Source organism: Loxodonta africana, chromosome 14, assembly GCF_030014295.1.
Source record: "Loxodonta africana isolate mLoxAfr1 chromosome 14, mLoxAfr1.hap2, whole genome shotgun sequence".
Taxonomy (NCBI): Eukaryota; Metazoa; Chordata; class Mammalia; order Proboscidea; family Elephantidae; genus Loxodonta; species Loxodonta africana.
In genome coordinates this window covers 59,590,987-59,608,815 of record NC_087355.1, presented here as the reverse complement: position 1 = coordinate 59,608,815, position 17,829 = coordinate 59,590,987, and the positions used below count along the sequence as shown (strand labels likewise).

Here is a 17,829-nt window from a genome sequence, read left to right as displayed (position 1 = left end):
CTTTATAAGTCTTTAATTGCTAAAGCTCTACAAAAAGAAAAAAAAAACGCTGCCGTTGAGTCGATTCTGACTCATAACAACCCTGTAGGACAGAATAGAATGGCCCCAGAGTTTCCAAGGCTATAAATCTTTAAGGAAGCAGACTGCCACATCTTTCGCACACGGAGTGCTGGTAGATTTGAACCGCTGACCTTTTCAGTTAGCAGCCTACCACTTAACCGCTGCGCCACCAGGGCCCCTAAAATTCTACAAAGAAAATCAGTTAACTACTTGAAATTCATGTTTAAAGTTTTTCTCTAAAGAATATTTTACTCTAAACGTAGCCTTTATTAGTACTTCAAAGATAAATATAACCTTTTCTGTAATAAACACGGCAGTGAAAGGAATGTGGAATTATATTTTATTGTCCAAAGGGTTTATGGGTTCAAGAGGTTTTTTTTTTGCAAAGCAGTAAGATACTTATTTGGCATTAACAAGGAATGAGTTTTCCAAATAAGTGAACTGTCTAAATAATTCTTTCCCTTTTATGTGCCAAAATTATATTTAAGGCCCTCTTTTTTTTTTTTTTTGGTAGAACCTTGCTAAAATTTATTGTTTCCCCAACGTCTTATATAGAGCATTCTGAAGAGAAAGTAACATTTTATTGAAGGTCATTGGTGTGAACATTAATAACTATGTCGTACATTTCTGTGTGAATACCGTTAGGGACATTTGAAGTTAAGTGGGGCTCTTTGCTCCTACGCTAAGTTAAAAATTTCTGGTTTTCTGTGGTTTGTTTCTGTTCTTTCCAGTGCTGATAGCTACTGTCTGCCATTTCTCTCCTTTGGCAGTGTGTGTGCCCCAAGCAACCATTCTTTTCCTCCTTTATTATTTGCTGCTCCATTTGGCTTTCGTCTACCAAGTTGTAGCCAAAACCGATTATTTTACTTTGTAACTAAATTCCACCTTTTTTCGTGATCTTAATTTTGACTTTCTTTTCTTTTAGACAGAATCCTCTGATGTGTGAACTTTTAGAGGAAACAGATATTTAGTCTTGTGAGGTAGGCAGTGTGTTAGTTTTCTACTACTGCAACAAGTTACCACCAGCTTAGTTGCTTAAAACAACATAAAATTATCTTCTTACAGTTCTGGAGGTTGGAAGTCCTAAAATTAGGTTGTCAGGGCAGCATTCCTTCTGGAGACTCTAGGGGAGAATCCATTTCCTTGCCTTTCTGGTTTCTAGAGTCTGCCCACATTTCTTGACTGTGACCCCATCATCCATCTTCAATGCCGACACTGTAGCATCTTCTAGTTTGTCTCTCTGCCCTTCTACTTTCGTTGTCACATCATCTTCTGTGTCTGTGGCCCACCTGTCTCCCCCTTATAAAGGCTCTGTTATTACTTTAGGATAATCTTCCCATTTCAAGATTCTTAATTTAATCATATCTACGAAGTCCCTTTTGCCATTTAAGCTAACATATTCACAGTTTCCAGGAGATAAGGACATGGACGTCTTTGAAGGTCTTTATTCAGCCTACCATAGGTGCTTTACATGTATGGTAATAATCCTAATATAGTATGACAGTTTAATAGTAGTAATATACATGGTGCTGGGAGTTCTCAGAGTTCAGACATCTCATGTAACTATATGAAAGTAGGATATCTGGAGCAACTGATGGTTGAACTGGGTGTTAGAGGATGAGTAGGAATAAATCAGGCAAAGAAAGACACGAGGATTTCAGGCAGAAAGAATGTCACGTTGAAGGTATAGCAAAGGCAAACCATGTGATGTTGCTGTTTTTATAATTAATAGTACTTTGACATAATCACAGTAATGGGTGTGAATGTACAGTGCAAAGAGAAGGAACATCTAAGGTGGAGTAAGGGGTTCATATTAAGAGACTTCTCTTCCATCTTCTTATTTTAATGGCTGATTTCCCTTGGTAGTTAGCCTTTCACTTGGCACAGGATCCTGTTGTTCTTTTCACAACGACTGTCTACTCAAGGTGGGAGGATCAGAGATCAGCCAGTTTCATTATTAATACTTTAGAAGACACTTGGTTTTTGAGAATGAATGAGTAAATTAATTTTTAGCTACATATTATTTCAACTTGTATTTCAGGTTTCGTTTCTTTTTTTGGTGAAAGCTCTTGGTAAGCAAATGAGAGTATTGGGTTGGGGGTACAGGGAAGAGGGCTGAAGCAATTTTGAGTCCATCAAACTTATAATAAAAGGCCACCTGGCTAGTTGTGACTCTGAAACTAAACTTCATGTAGCTGGTGATAATCAGGAGAAAGGGAAGAGCAGAAATAGTTGGTGATCTTTGTGTGCCTACCTGTTCCCATTCTGTAGGGGACAAGTAGGGGACTGGTCCTAACAGAAGCCCCATTCCCAGGTATTGCTGGGGTAGTAGAAACTGGATTCTTCTGTCACTGACCTGTCCTGTGGCCAGTAGTTTATGCTGGCACATCTGAACCAACAAATAATTATGCTGGAGAGCCACTTCACAGCTTTCCCTGTTGAATATAGGTCAAGTCCTCACCTCTTAACCCAACATTTTATGATTTTCCACTGTGCTCTGAAACTCTTGGAATCAGTTCAGTATTTGTCAAGTACTATACACATTTTGTTTTCTACAACATTTGATGGATTTGTGTTGATATTTAGCAAGACTTTTGTAGCTGTGATAATATTTCTAATGAGGAATATCATTGCAGCCTGCCTTCACTGAAAGGGGTATTTCAATAGATGGAATCCAATTATGAGTCTCAATGATTTTACTTTAAAATAAATTCCTTTAGCTATCAATATTGCAATAACAATTATTGACGTACTCATTACTGACATAGATAATTTAATTAAACAATATACCAATGTGACAACTAACTGGTAAACATCTGGGTTTGAATCTCAGCACTCTGATTTTTCTAACTGTATAGCCTAGAACAAGTTACTCAAGCTTTCCAAGTCTGCTTGTTCATTTATTAAATAAAGATAATAACAACCTCATAGGGTTATTGAGATTAATATTTATAACATTATGTACTTGGCATATGTAATGTGCTCATAAATCTTAGTAGTGTTTATTTTTCTTGATAATTGTTAGTGTAAGTTAACATTAAAACCAAAACACCACACACATTGCCATCAAGTCGGTTCTGACTCATAGCAACCCTATAGGACAGAGTAGAACTGCCCCATAGGGTTTCCACGGAGCTGCTGGTGGATTTGAACAGCTGACCTTTTGGTTCACAGCTGAGCTCTTAACCACTGCGTCACCAGGGCTCTAAGTCAACATTAGCAAACTTTATATTTGTATTCTGTGGTTTAAAAAAGTTTTGCTTATAAAATTGATGGCTCATATTATGTTCTAGACTGGTTACTAACAATTGAGAGGTAGCATAGCATAGTGGTTAAGAATGTGGACTTTGGGTTTGAGTCCCAGCTCCACCAGGCTGAAATCAGGTAAGTTACTTAAATGCTTTGTGCATCACTTCCCTTATCTGTAAACTGAACATAACAATAGCATATTCCTCCCAGGAGTGTTAATCAGATAAGGTATAGATATATAAAGAGTTTAGAACAGTGGCTGAAACGTAGTACCATATGTCACTAATATTAATTCATTGTTGAGTAAGTTACTAATTTTTTATTTTTTACTTTTTAGGTGAACCTTGGAAGTAATGAGTACCTTTTCTCCGTTGTAGTGGATCCTAAAGAAATGCCCTGCTTCTGTTTGCGCCATGATGTTGATGCCCTTCTCTGGCAGCCGCACTCTAGCAAACAAGATGACATGTGGGAGCACATTGCAACTTTCAATGCTTTAGGTACAAAGCAAGCTCTTTGACAGTGTTTTTCTATTATATCAGAAATTGCAGTCATCATTTTTTTAAAGTTCATTTCTTTTTTTTTAATTTGATCTGTCCTGATTTCATTTAAATTGATTTGCACTATAATTTGGTTGCTACTACTATAGTAGATGAATGGTGCACTGTTGGAATAATCGGACTGATCTGTTAGTACTTATCAACTCAGTAGAAATCAAAATGTTCCTCTAATCACATGACTCATTTTAATCACTCATTTGCTTATTCTAATTTAGCTATAAAAAACCAAAAACAAAACCCATTGCCCTTGAGTCGATTCTGACTCATAGCCACCCTAAAGAACAGAGTAGAACTGCCCCATAGGGTTTCCAAGATTGTAATCTTTATGGGAGCAGACTGTCACATCTTTCTCCTGTGGAGCAGCTGGTGGATTCAAACTGCCAATCTTTTGGTTAGCAGCTGAGCAATTAACCACTGCGCCACCAGGGCTCGTGGTAATTTACCTATACAGTGTTAGAATATGAACAAGGGATTCGACAATACCCTACATGGAACTTGTATTCAGATTTTTTCAGAATAATCTTCAAAAACATCAAAGAATAAGCTATAAGGTAATGCACTTTTGGAAACATCTTTCATGGAAGTTTAGTGTGGAGAGCTATTATAAGAAAACAGTGGAAAGTGGTGATAAGCAGAAATTTATTCTCTAAGATATGAGGGGAAATACCAATGTTAAAATTAGGGCTTGAAAATGTTTTAAACTACATAATTGTAGACTTATACAATAATTGATTTTATGTCAAAATACATTAACGTGTGGGAGAATTTTTTTTACATGAATTAGCCACAGTTACAGCATTCCTCAAAAAGGTTATTTTAAACCAGCTGCAGGAAGTAAAATTTTGTATTTTAATGGCTTTATACGCACAACCCTAATTGAAGAGTAGCTTTGTCAGTTTATCCCCTATAGTTGAATAATACAGGTTTGTTAAACTGGTTAATTCAGAACCCAAATGGATTTTTATGACCTGAAATAGAAAGTTTGATTGAAGAATTTAACCACATAATTTCCAGCCTCTTGACTGCAATTCCTATTTTTTTATTGTTTCCTCTTTGTTTAGTAAGAGGAAAGTTGTACCATGTAATTTTTATATACTCAGATCCTCCATTTGTATCCTCCAGTTCCCCACTGTAGAGGAGTTTACTATACTTGAGATTAAATTAAGTCAGCATTGCATTAAATATGTAATCTTAAGATATCATATACGTTATTAATTTTGTCAAAATCATCCTGGAGAGCTAATTCTGAGCTGCTCAAATAACTGTCTACACCCTCTTCACTTTCCCCTCCTCAAACCCTGCTTAACATTAAAACACCAGTATTGATCTGCCTGGGCTGTGGTTCCTTTGCTCATTCATTGTTTGGTGAGCTCTCAATTGATATTATTTTATATGTATTTATATATTTTTTTTAATCTCACATGTTATAGCCTTCAGTAACTGTGTCCCAGTTTGAAAATCCTAATTTATATTTCAGAAGATAAATGTCCTCTTATCTGTAAACATACTTTAAAACATGTACATGAATAAAAAGACAAGATTAGAATATTTTTCAAAGTTTGGTTTTCAAGAGGTATTCTAATTCAGTTTTTAAAATTAGGTACTTGAATTTTCTTTTGAGCTTGTGGTAATTTCAGGGTTCTACTTCTGGAAGCATACAACAAAATCCTGTTGCTGTATTGTTATTGGTGTATAAAAATACTACTAACTTTATAGGAATAATGAGAGATTGCGTTGTAAATATTGGTTCCTTCAAAAGGATGGGGCCTGCATTACGAGCACATTCCTGAAATAGCTGTGATGGTATTCTATAAACATTTTCCCATTTATTTGATAGGAGAAAGGAAAAAAGATTATGTAATGTCATATCATCATCATCATCATGAAACAAAAAACCATTTACACAGTCAACTAGTGAAAATCTTTTTTGTATGAAAGTAGATTTAAATTTTCTTTAAAAGTTTTCCCAAAGATCATAAATACCCCCTTAGGGAAATACAGATTAACGTGGTGCTTAATTAACTATATGACCATGTATAGATGCACATTTTCATGTGAACTTAAATATTAAATTGACGTTTAAAGATATTTTGGCATGTTCTTAGCGTTTTTACTTAAAATATTTAGTGTTTTAAGTATTCATAGAAATTAAGTGGAGGTATATTGTGCTTTCCTTGGGAGATCGAAGCCGTCCCTCTATTTTGTACTTTAGGGATTGAAGCTGCATTTTTGGACCATTTGGGAGAGGTGCATTGTGGCTAATCATTAATAGTTCAGAACTCAACCATTGTGAATTTATGGCATTTATTTGAATCAAGCATTTTAATTTGTAATAAAAATTAGGAAATGTTAATTTAGTATTTTTCACCTTCTGTTCAATATATATATATTTTTTCCTTTGTCTTGTATTTCTTGGTAGGCTACGTCCAAGCATCAAAGAGAGACAAGAAGTTTTTTGCCTGTGCTCCAAATTACTCCTATTCGGCACTCTGCGAGTGCCTTCGTCGAGTATTCATCTATCGTCAGCCCACTCCCATGTCCACTGTACTTTACAACAGAAAGGAAGGCAGGCAAGTAGGGCAGGTTGCTAAGCAGCAAGTAGCAAGCCTGGAGACCAGCGATCCTATTTTAGGCTTTCAAGCAACGAACGAGAGATTATTTGTTCTCACTACCAAAAACCTCTTTTTAATAAAGATAAATACAGAGAATTAGTTACTCCAACATGTTAGCTTCTCTGTACTGAAAAAGTATTCAGTGGTAGCTAGAAGGCTGGGCAGTAATACTGTAATCTGTTAAACTTTGATGTATTAAATAAAAATATCCCGTATAATCTTTTTATTTTTTTAAAGCACATTGGAAATCTGTTCAAGGGATTCTGATTCTGTAAAAGCTGCACTAGGCTGTGGAATGAAGATGCAGATTTAGAGAAAATTTGCTTCCGTAAAAATGTAAAGATAATATTAACGAGTATAATTATTTTTAAAAAAACAGAGGCTAAAATCTCATCTTTTATATGAAAGATATATTCATTGTTTTAAAAAATAAAAATATTTATTGTTTATTCCTTCTGTATTGGTATAGGGCTGCATTCTATACCCATGGACTGTATAGGATTACAGTTAAAATAAAGCTAATTAAAAGACTTGAATATTTCAAGTCAAGAAAAAAAAAATACCGTACCTATTAATCATTGTAACTTTGTTCACTTTATTTTCTGTATGAAATAATTTCTTTGGATATGGTGCATCAGTATCTTTACTGTTACATGTTTTTAAAAATCTTATAAATATTTACTTAAATGGATTGAATGGCTGAGGTAGAGGGGAAACTACAAGAGGCGTACAGCAGGTCTAATAGCCTTAAAGTTTGCTGAGAAACCTTAATTGTTTCTCAGATTAACTGTTGCTTTACTTAATTTTTATCCATTTGCTCCGCCAAAGACAGAGAGGGGGAGAGAGCAATAACTAAGGTTTCATAAAGTGTTGCTGTTTATTGCTGCAAAACTCAGTGGTTTGAAACAACGGCATTTTATTATTTCTCACAATTTAATGGATTGGCTGGCCAGTTCTGGGTTGAATGACAGCTTGTCTCTGCTCTACATGACCTCACATCCTCCAATAGGCTAGACTGGGCTTCTTACCAAGATAGAGGAAATACTCCAAGAGGGCAAGCCCTAGTGTGCAAGAGCTTTACAAGCCTCTGTTTCCACCATATTTGCTAATGTCCCATTGGACAAAGCAATCACATGGCCAAGCCATTGAGGAAGGGGACTGTGTTAATAGGAGGTCTGATTCATTGAGGAACATTAGTATGGCAGGATACCACACAAAGGATTATGGTTCATCTTTACAGTTTGAACAAAATAATCCTGTAAATTAAGTAAATGATACATTAAGTATTTTTTGTGCCGAATGTTAGCTTCTCATATTACCTCCCCAGATTTCTTTTGGGTTGCGTTTACCTGGAAAATGCTTTACTTTTTATGTCATTTTTAGTCAGTATAAACCTTAAGTTGGATTTTGTGTTTGAATAAGATAGTTAAGACCTTAATTTAAGAGGCAGAAAATGTAGAAAAGAGATACAGGTTAGAGACTGTTTATTCCCAGCATATCTCTCTCACCTCTCAGGGCAAGTATTTGACTGAATTAAATTTAGGAAAAGAAGGAAAAATAAATTTGAGAGTCAGAAGAAGAGGAAAAAGATGGGGGATATCTGCATGTTCCAAACCCTTTGTCAGAATGCAACTAGAAGTAACTAGGATGCAAGAGGAAAAGGTGGGAAAGATGATCCTGAGATATGATAGTGACAACTGGAAGTACTGCATTACTACTAGGAAGGAGATAGACTTAAATATTGAGCATCATGAGGTCACGAGTATAGAAAAAAAGATATTTGGTTGAACCAAAAAACAGTGATATTTCCAGAACTTTTTAGTGTCATTGTAAAAGAAGCATCATGAAAAAGAAGAACATTTACCCAGCCAACTAGTGAAAATCTTTTTTGTGTGAAAGCAGATTTAAATTTTCTTAAAAAGTTTTCCCAAAGATTGTAAATACCCCCTTAGGGAAATGCAAATTAATGTGGTGCTTAATTAACTATGTTACTACATATATATATGCACATTTTCAGACAGTATCAGTTTTCTTTATATATGGTGACTCTTAATATGATTAATGTTGAACTGAAAACTCTCAGGAGAATTAGTCTTAAATATTGTTTCATATTGACCTATGGTAAGAAAGTCCTAACGAGTCTTGAGCAATCATTTTAAGCTGTGCTTTCTTGAGATGCTTCCAGAATTCCACAGATGTTTAATTCAGTTTAAACAATGTTCTAAACTATTGTTAAAGAATAAGCACACATTTAGTATACTTCTGTAAGAGCTATGAGTGTAGTTACTTGTATTTTCGTTGATTTTTGCAATGAGTTATAAAGAGGAACTTATAAAATATTTGATAGTAATGAAGTGTTATATGTCCTGCATATTAAAATTTATTTAACAATATTCTTTCAGCATGTTTATTAAGCATCAGTTCCTGTTGACCAAACAAAACCCATTGCCATCGAGTTGATTCCAACTCATAGTGACCCTATAGCATGAGTTATATACCGTAATATAATGTTTTCCATGCTAAGGATTATGCAGTTGAGACAGATAGGGTTAACTGCTGGCAAAACAAAAGAGCTGTTAAAAGATTACCATCTAGAAGTTGGGAAAACAAGAACCACACCCTGTCAACATAAGTTTTAAACAACCTATGAATTATTACTTCCTTCTTAGTGTTTTTCTAGTCCCTTCCCCCTTTACAGGCTCCGTGTGCTCAGAAGAACAAAGTGTGACTGCTGTTTAACCTTTCATAGCCCACCAAAGAGGGCAGTGAGTGCAGTGCTGAAGATCAGTGCACTTGCGCCGTATCCTATAATAAGTGATATCAAAGGCTGCAGAGAGGACTCCATCTTGAATATCAGCGGGTTCCATCTTGGATTCCAGATATGTGTGCCACCTAATTAGTATGCACTGCCATTCTGAGAAGTACCTGTCCCTTGAAGGAAATCCACTAAATACTGTTGTCTCCACCGAACCCATATAAGCCCTAGCCTTGCTTCCCTTTTGAAGTCAGTCTTTTGGAGAGGCATAAGCCCCCACTGTCTCCTTTTACTTGTCTCAAGTAAAACCTGTTAGAGCTGAACCCAAAATTGTCTCCTCTGTGTATTCTTAACAAGAGAAAGACAAGGATCCATTGAGTCCAGAGAGCCTCTGTTCCCTCGGCAGTAACACAATGGATAGGAAACATTCTAATGAGTTTCAGGTATATTTTCCTTTTGTGAAATACAAAGGGGTAGGTGGAGTCACTGGTTCTATTGCTAAAAAGGAAGTTTAATCAAGAATGGAACCTTGGAGAAAACTATATGCAATAGGCAGGTAGAAGAGTTGCCAATTAGAAGGGTCAAAAGAGGATAAGAGCATTTTAAGAAATTAAGAATGGTGAGTCGGAATTGACTCGACGGTAATGGGGAAACAGTATTAATGTTCTGAAATAATAACAAGTAACATTCCCACATGGAAAGGAAATTACCATACAGGTTAAACCATCATTGTGCAGGTATGCTTTATTTGTGATTGTCTACAGAGATAGGAAAAAGGACAAATGGTAAGTTTACCTATGACCAGTAATACAGTAAAACTAGTATCGTACTAGTCATTGGTGATTACTGGAAGAATATTTTAATTCTTAGTACTAATCATGTCTTAAAAAAAAAATACAATAAAACTAGTATCGTACTAGTCATTGGTGATTACTGGAAGAGTATTTTAATTCTTAGTACTAATCATGTCTTACTTAGCATATAATAGTAGTTGAACCAGTAAAAATTAAACCTAGTGAAGGTTAGAGTAATTATAAGGAAACCTAGTGGTGCAGTGTTAAGTGCTCGGCTGCTATCCCAGACTTTGGCAATTCAAACCCACCACTTGCTCTGTGGGAGAAAGATGGGGCAGCCTGCTTTTGAAAAGATTTACAGCCTTGGAAGTGCTGTGGGGTGATTCTCTGTCCTATAGGATTGCTATGAGTCAGAATCCACGGCAACAGGTTTGTTTTGGTTTTAGAGGAAATATACCAGTTAGAAGTGAGCCTTTCTAAAATCAGCATAAAAGAATAAATGTACAAAAACAGCTCAAGTCAGAGGTACCCAAACCATCAAGATATATTAGGAAGCACTAATTAAAAGTATGAAATACACATTTTAGTTCTATTTACTTTTTAGAAGAAAATGTTTTCTAATCTCAAAGTTGAAAAATCTTCTTAAAAAACAAAAATATAAGGGAAAAGACTAATGAATTTGGCCATATCAAAATGTAAAATAATCTTTATGACCTAGTTCCATTAATAATGCTAAAAGATAACAGATTGGAAGAAAATATTTGTTGCATACATAGTAGATGAGGTTTAAAATCTGTAATATAAAAAGAACCCCTAGGATTTAATTTAAAAAAAAGAAAAATGGGTAAGAGATATAACAGTCAATTCATAGATAAGGAAATACAGATGGTCAATACACCTTTGAAAAGATGCTCAATCTCCCAGGTAATCAGGGAAATTGGTAAACATTTCAAAGTTTTATTATGAATCTTGGCCAGAGTATGGAAATACCATAAATTACTGTTTATAAGAAGGCTTTGGTCAATTGTTTTTTATAAAAGGCCTGGAAACCCCACTGACATTATTATGTAAGTAATACTTTGTTCCTTTCTCATGAGAAAGATGGAGTTAATAAACTGTAACACTTCAAGTTACATCAAGATTTGTGTGGCCTTTTCAAAATAGATACTCCTATGAAAAGTCTTTTGTTCATAAAATATTTTCTGCTGTTTAAGTTCTCTATTAAAAAAGAAGAGGGAAATACCCCTTAGTGCCTCAAATGAAATAAGAAAGTTAAGATTGGATATCACCTAGGATCCTCAGTTTTTGTCTTGGGGAGGAAATAAAAGAAGCTAACCCTTTGACTTTGTTTTGAACAAGCATCTTAGGTTTAGGTGCAGGCAGGCAATGTTCCCAGAGAGGTCACTTAGGTTGGATTCATTGTTGGCCACATCATTCTGAAACTATTCCACTTGTCTTTTCCTCCACCTGACTAGCCCAGGCATATTTTTACGATGGTCAGAACGGTAGAGGGCAAGCTCAATTGTGGCACAAGCATTTTTCAAGCTTCTGCTGTCACATTTTCTAATACCATATTGGCCAAAGCAAGTCACATGGATGGTCCCAGAGGGAGAGTGGGAGGACCCTGCAGAGTTACATGGCAAAAGACATGGATACAGGGAGAGTGAAGAACTGGGACCATTTTTAAAATCTGTCATGTGTACTGACACTATGTCCTAGCAGTATAGATGTCTAACCTTTTTTTCACCCTTTACTTCACAGTACACAGGAAATTGTAATTGTATGACACATTGGTGCAAAAGGATAAGGCTGCTCGTGGCCAGAGTGACCTTGGCTGTGTTTCAAAGGCTGAAGGGCTCAATATCTAGGCAATTTGTAACCTATTTGCAACACATGTAAAGCCTATTTGGGTGGTTATGCCATCGGGAAGCATGCGAAAGGAGAAATGCATAAGGATATAGAGGGCCAGGGAAAAAAAGGAAGACCTTCAACGAGATGGATTGACACAGTGGCTGTAACAATGAGCTCAAGCATAACAATGATTGTGAGGATGACTCAGGCCCAAGCCATGTTTCATCCTGTAGTATATAGGATCGCTGTGCATCAGAACCAACTTGATGGGACCTAACAACAACAAGTCCAGCATTGTACTAGCAAGAAATTGGAAACAACGTGAAAGTCTGTAAAAAGGTGTGTGCATACGTTAAGATTGTCATCTATAGGTAAGTGATGCACTCATTTTTCAAATACTCAAAATAATTGAAAAAAAATTTAGAAAAATGTACCATAACTACCATTTAGATCCAAAACCTATAATTAATACAATTTCAGGTTTGTGTATATATTTGCCATTGGAACAGATATTTAAATTAAATTTATTGAAGTATAATTTGCATATAATGAACTACAGCTGTTTCACATGTACAATTGAATACACATGTGCGAGTGCCTGTGAACCCACTACCACTATCAAGACAGAAGATTTCCATCATTCCCAAGGGTTTTCATACCCCTTTGCAGTCAATCCCTCCCTCCATGTATGCCATCAGACAACCACAGTTGTGCTTTCTGTCACTACAGATAATGTTTATTGAAACAATTTTTATATTCTCATATTTAAAGGAAATAATGCTATATGAATTGAACTTTAGTATAAGTTGTATGTACTATTAATATATTCACAGGGTTTGGATACAGTCTTCTCAAGGTAAATGTGTTACAATCTAGATGGAAATTTTACCTAAATGTAGTCTGGATTATCTATGAATACCCGTAAGAACCAAACCCATTGCTGTCGAGTCGATTCCAACTCATAGAAACTCTATAGGACAGAATTTCCAAGGAGTGTGTTGTTGGATTCAAACTGCCAACCTTTTGGTTAGCAGCTGTAGCTCTTAACCACTACACCACCAGGGTTTCCATTTATGAATAAGGTAAGATAATTTAGACCTTCTTCCCCTATTTGATATTCAATCTAAGAACACCCTAGTACTGTCATAAACCAGGAATTCAGGGTTTTCTAATGTTAAGGTTATTTGCGGATGTACTGTTTTGTATGTTTTTGGAACAAATAAGAAATGTTAACTTTGGTAAGAGGATTTCAAACTAAACCGTTTATTCTCCGTATTCATTTCCAGCAGCCTATTTTACATAATCACTCTTGAAGGTAAGCCGTGATAGGATAAAACGTAAGCTATGAAGGCTAAATCAACCAGTAAAATAAAAAAGCAAAATGTTATAGCTAATAAACCAACAAAAGAGATAAAATACAATCACAAAAAATAATCTAAAAGATGGCACCCCAAAAAAAAGGAAAACGGAAAAACAGATTGACAAATAGAAAACAGCAACATAATGGACTTAAACAATCATATCAATAATCACATTAAAAGGCAGATACTGTCATGTTGGACAAAAAAAGCAAGACCCGACTGTATGCTGCTTATAAGAAACACACTTTATAAAGACAAAAATAGGTTTAAAGTAATGAAAAAGAATTCAAACAAACAAACAAAAAACCTTGGGGAAAAAAGTGACTTTACAGTGGAGATGCCTGGCAAATGCTACCTCAGCCAGTGGTAATCATGCTGCTAAAACCAAAAACCAAACCCACTGCCATCCAGCTGATTCTGACTCATACTGACTCTATAGAACAGGGTAGAGCTGCTCCCTAGGGTTTCCAAGGAGCAGCTGGTAGATTCAAACTGCCAGCCCTTTAAATGATACTTAGCCTCTCTGTCATCCTCCCGAAAGTCAATAATGCCATTCTAACCGGGAGAAGATATCACACAAATGCAAATTGACGTGCATTCTACAAAATGCCTGACTAGCACTCCTCAAAACTTTTAAGATCATCAAATCCAAGGAAAATCTGAGAAACTATCACAGCCTTTTAGCATGCTGACTAAATGTAATGTATCCTTGACGGGATCCTGCAATAGGGATGGACATTAAAGAAAGACTAGTGAAATCCAAATAAATTGGAGTTTAGATACCAGTATTGTACCAATGTTGGTTTCTTAACAATGACAAAACTACCATAGTAATGTAAGATGTTAACGATAGGTGAAACGGATGGAGGGGTAGGTGGGAGTTCTCTGTAGTGCCTTTGCAACTTCTCTGTAAATCAAACTGTTCTAAAAATCTTTATTTTTTTTAAGCAAAGAATGGAAAAGAATATGTCATGTTAGCACTATTCAAAATAAGGCTGGAGTGGCCATATTAATATCATAGAGTTGATTTCAGAGAAAAGAATATTACCAGGGATAAAGAGGCCATTTCATATTAACACAGGGGTCGGTTATTCAAGAGGACACACCACTCCTAAGTGTGTCCCTAATAACAAAGCTTTAAAATACATGAAGTAAAAACTGATAGAACTGTGATGAAAAATAGACAAATCAACAATTATAGTTGGAGGTTTTAATACTCCTCTGTCAATCACTGATGGAAAAAGTAGACAAAAAGCCAGCAAGGATATAGAACATTTGAATAACACTATCAACAAACTTGACCTAAATGATATTTATAGAACACACTACCAAACAACAGGATGCAAATTCTTCTTAAGTGCAAATGTAATATTTACCAAGATGGACCATATTCTGGGCTATAAAACAAAAATCAAAAAGATGCAAAGTATGTCCTCTGACCCAAATGGAATTAAATTAGAAATCGGTAACAGAATGATACCTGGAAAATCCCCAACTATTTGGAAGCAAAATAACACACTTCTAAATAATCCATTTGTCAAAGAAATCAAAGAGCGTTTAGAAATTGTTTGAACTGAATGGAAATGAAAACACAATCTATTAAAATTTGTGGGATTTCACTAAGGCAGTAGTATTTAGAGGAAAATCCATAGCAGTAAATATTTACATGAGAAAAGAACAAATATTCCAAATCAATGATCTCAACTTCCACGTTTAAGAAACTCGAAAAAGAAGAGCAAACTCTAAGCGGCAGGAAAAAAAAAAAAAAGGAAATAAAGACCAGAGCAGTAATCAATGATCTAGAACCAGAAAACATGAATAACAATGAAACTAGTTTTTTGTAAAGATTGATATAAATGATAAACCTTTAGACAAATTGACAGGAAAAAGAAAAAAAGAGGGAAGATAAAAATTGCCAACATCAGAAATAAGAGAGGTGCAATCACTACAAATTCTACAGATATTAAAAGAATAATATGGGGATATTATCAACAACTTCGAGTGCCTGGGTGGTGTAAACGGTTAACACACTCAGCTACTAACTGAAAGGTTGGTGGTTCAAATCCACTCAGGGGTGCCTCGAAAGGAAGTCCTAGAGGTCTACTTCTGAAAAATCAGCCACTGAAAACCCAGTGGTGCACAGATCTACTCTGACATACACATGGTTGACGTGAATCAGAATAACTTTATTCCAATAAATTGGACTACTCGAAAAAAATGGACATATTCTTTGAAAGACAAACTATCACATTTCATTCAAGAAGGAACGGATCATCTGAATAGCTCTATATTTATTACAGAAATCGAATTTATAGTTTAAAAACTTTCCACCAAGAAAACTCGAGGCCCAGATTGCGTCACAAATGAATACTATCAAATATTCGAAAAATAATATCAATTGTACACCAACTCTTCCTGACAATTGAAGAGTAGGGAATATTCCCAATTTACTCTATGAAGCCAGCTTTACCCAAAACCAACCAAAAACATTACACTAAAAGACAACTACAGACCAGTATTCCACATAAACATAGATGCAACAATTCTTAACATAAGTATAACATAAAGGATATAAAAATGATAATACATCATCACCAGGTGAAGGTTATCTGAGCAGTGCAATGTTAATTTAACATTTGAAAACTACATTAACAGACTAAAATGAAATATGTATCAGTAGATGCAGAAAAATCATTGAACTAAATCCAACATGCTGTATTGCTAAAAACTCTCAGCAAACTAGGAATAAAAGGAACTTTCTCAGTCTGATAAAGGGCATCTACAAAAACACTTCAGATAACATCATACTTAATGAAAGAGACTAAATGCTTTCTCGCATAAGATCAGGAACAAGGCAAGAATGTCTGCTCTCAAAACTTCTACTCACATTGTGTATGAAGTCTTAACCAGCTCAACCAGGTAAGAAAAAAATAAAAGGCATCTAGATTGGCGAAGAATATTGAACATCCCATGGACTCCCTGAGGAACGAACAAGTCTATCTTGGAAGAAGTACAGCCAGAATGCTCCTTAGAAGCAAGGATGGTGAGACTACGTCTCACATACTTTGGACACATTATCAGGAGGGACCAGTCCCTGGAGAAGGACATCATGCTTAGGTAAAGGGTCAGCGAAAAAGAGGGAGACCCTCAATGAGATGGACTGACACAGTGGCTATAACAATGGGCTCAATGCTTGGGGGGATGGCGCAGGACTGGACAGTGTTTCTTTCTGTTGTACATAGGGTCGCTATGAGTTGGAAGCGCCTCAACTGCACCTAACTACAACAGATTGAAAAAGAAGCAAACCTGTCTTTATCTGCAGGCAACATGATCATTTACATAGAAAATCCTTTAAAATTTATGGTAGTTAAGAGCAATCGAAATGATATGTATTACATTATAACTGATGTAAAAAAGCAGTGTGTTCATGGATTTTAATACCATCTCAATCAAAATCCTAGCAGGGTTTTTTTTTTTTTTTGGTAGAAATTGGCAAACTGAATCTAAACTTCACATGGAATTGCAAAGGAGCTAGAAATACGTTTTCACTCCCAAGTGTACATCCAAGAGAATTGGAAGCATACATCCACATAAAAACTTTCTCCCAAATGTTCATAGCAGCATTATTCATAGTAGCTAAAAAGGAGAAACAACCCAAATGTCCATCAACTGATGAGTGGATAAAAATGTGTTATATCTGTACAATGGAATATTATTTGGCAATAAAAAGAAATGAAGTACTAATATATGCTATAACACGTGTGCACCTTGAAAACATTATCAGTGAAAGAAACCAGTTACAATAGACCATATATTGTGTGATTCCATGTAAGTGAGTAGGCAAATCTGTACAGAAAGAAAGTAGATTAATGTCTGCCTACCAAAAAAAAAAACCCGTTGCCATTGAGTCAATTACAGCTCATAGAGGCCCCATAGGACAAGACAGAACTGCCCCATAGGGTTTCCAAGGAACGCCTGGTGGAGTCGAACTGGCAACTTTTTGGTTAGTAGCAGTAGCTTTTAACCACTATGCCATCAGTTTCCAATACTCACCTAGGGCTGGGAAAATGAGCCCTGGTGGCACAGTGGTTAAGAGCTCTGCTGCTAACCAAAAGGTCAGTGGTTCAAATCCACCAGCTGCTCTCGTGGGAGAAAGATGTGGCAGTCTGCTTCCATAAAGATTTACAGTCTTGGAAACCCTATGAGACAGTTCTGCTCCATCCTGTAGGGTCTCTCTGATCAGAATCGACTGAGCAGCAATGGGTTTGGGGTTAGGGTTGGGGAGATGTGGATGGAGAGTGACTGCTAACTGGAATGGGGTTTCTTTTCGGAGTGATGAAAATGTTCTAAAATCGATTGAGGTAATGGATGCAAAACTGATTATACTAAAAATATTGAATTGTACACTTTCAGTGGAGAATTATATCTCAATAAAGCCATTATTAAAAACAACAACATGAGAGAACAGGAACAAAGAGGAAGTCTTTGAAGTCATCTTCCATGTTAAATATGTATGAAATTTTTTTAAATTTATTTTTATTTTTCCTTCAGTTTGTTCAAATGTCTTAATCTCTTACATAAATTGAATTT

At 35.7% G+C, this 17,829-nt stretch overlaps 1 protein-coding gene across 2 annotated transcripts in view; it reads left to right on the top strand.

Moving 5' to 3' along the window:
- The window catches only part of NUDCD1 (NudC domain containing 1), an 87,751-nt gene extending 71,057 nt beyond the window's left edge, over positions 1-16,694 (top strand). The window contains exons 9-10 of one of the 2 annotated variants that reach the window (XM_023545947.2): positions 3,647-3,806; positions 6,286-16,694. In XM_023545947.2, the coding sequence (XP_023401715.1) occupies positions 3,647-3,806; positions 6,286-6,578 (453 nt within the window). In that variant the 3' untranslated portion in view covers positions 6,579-16,694. The remainder of the gene's footprint in view (positions 1-3,646; positions 3,807-6,285) is intronic. The other variant, XM_003408438.4, reaches the window with a different exon arrangement.
- The last annotated feature ends 1,135 nt before the right edge of the window (positions 16,695-17,829 follow it).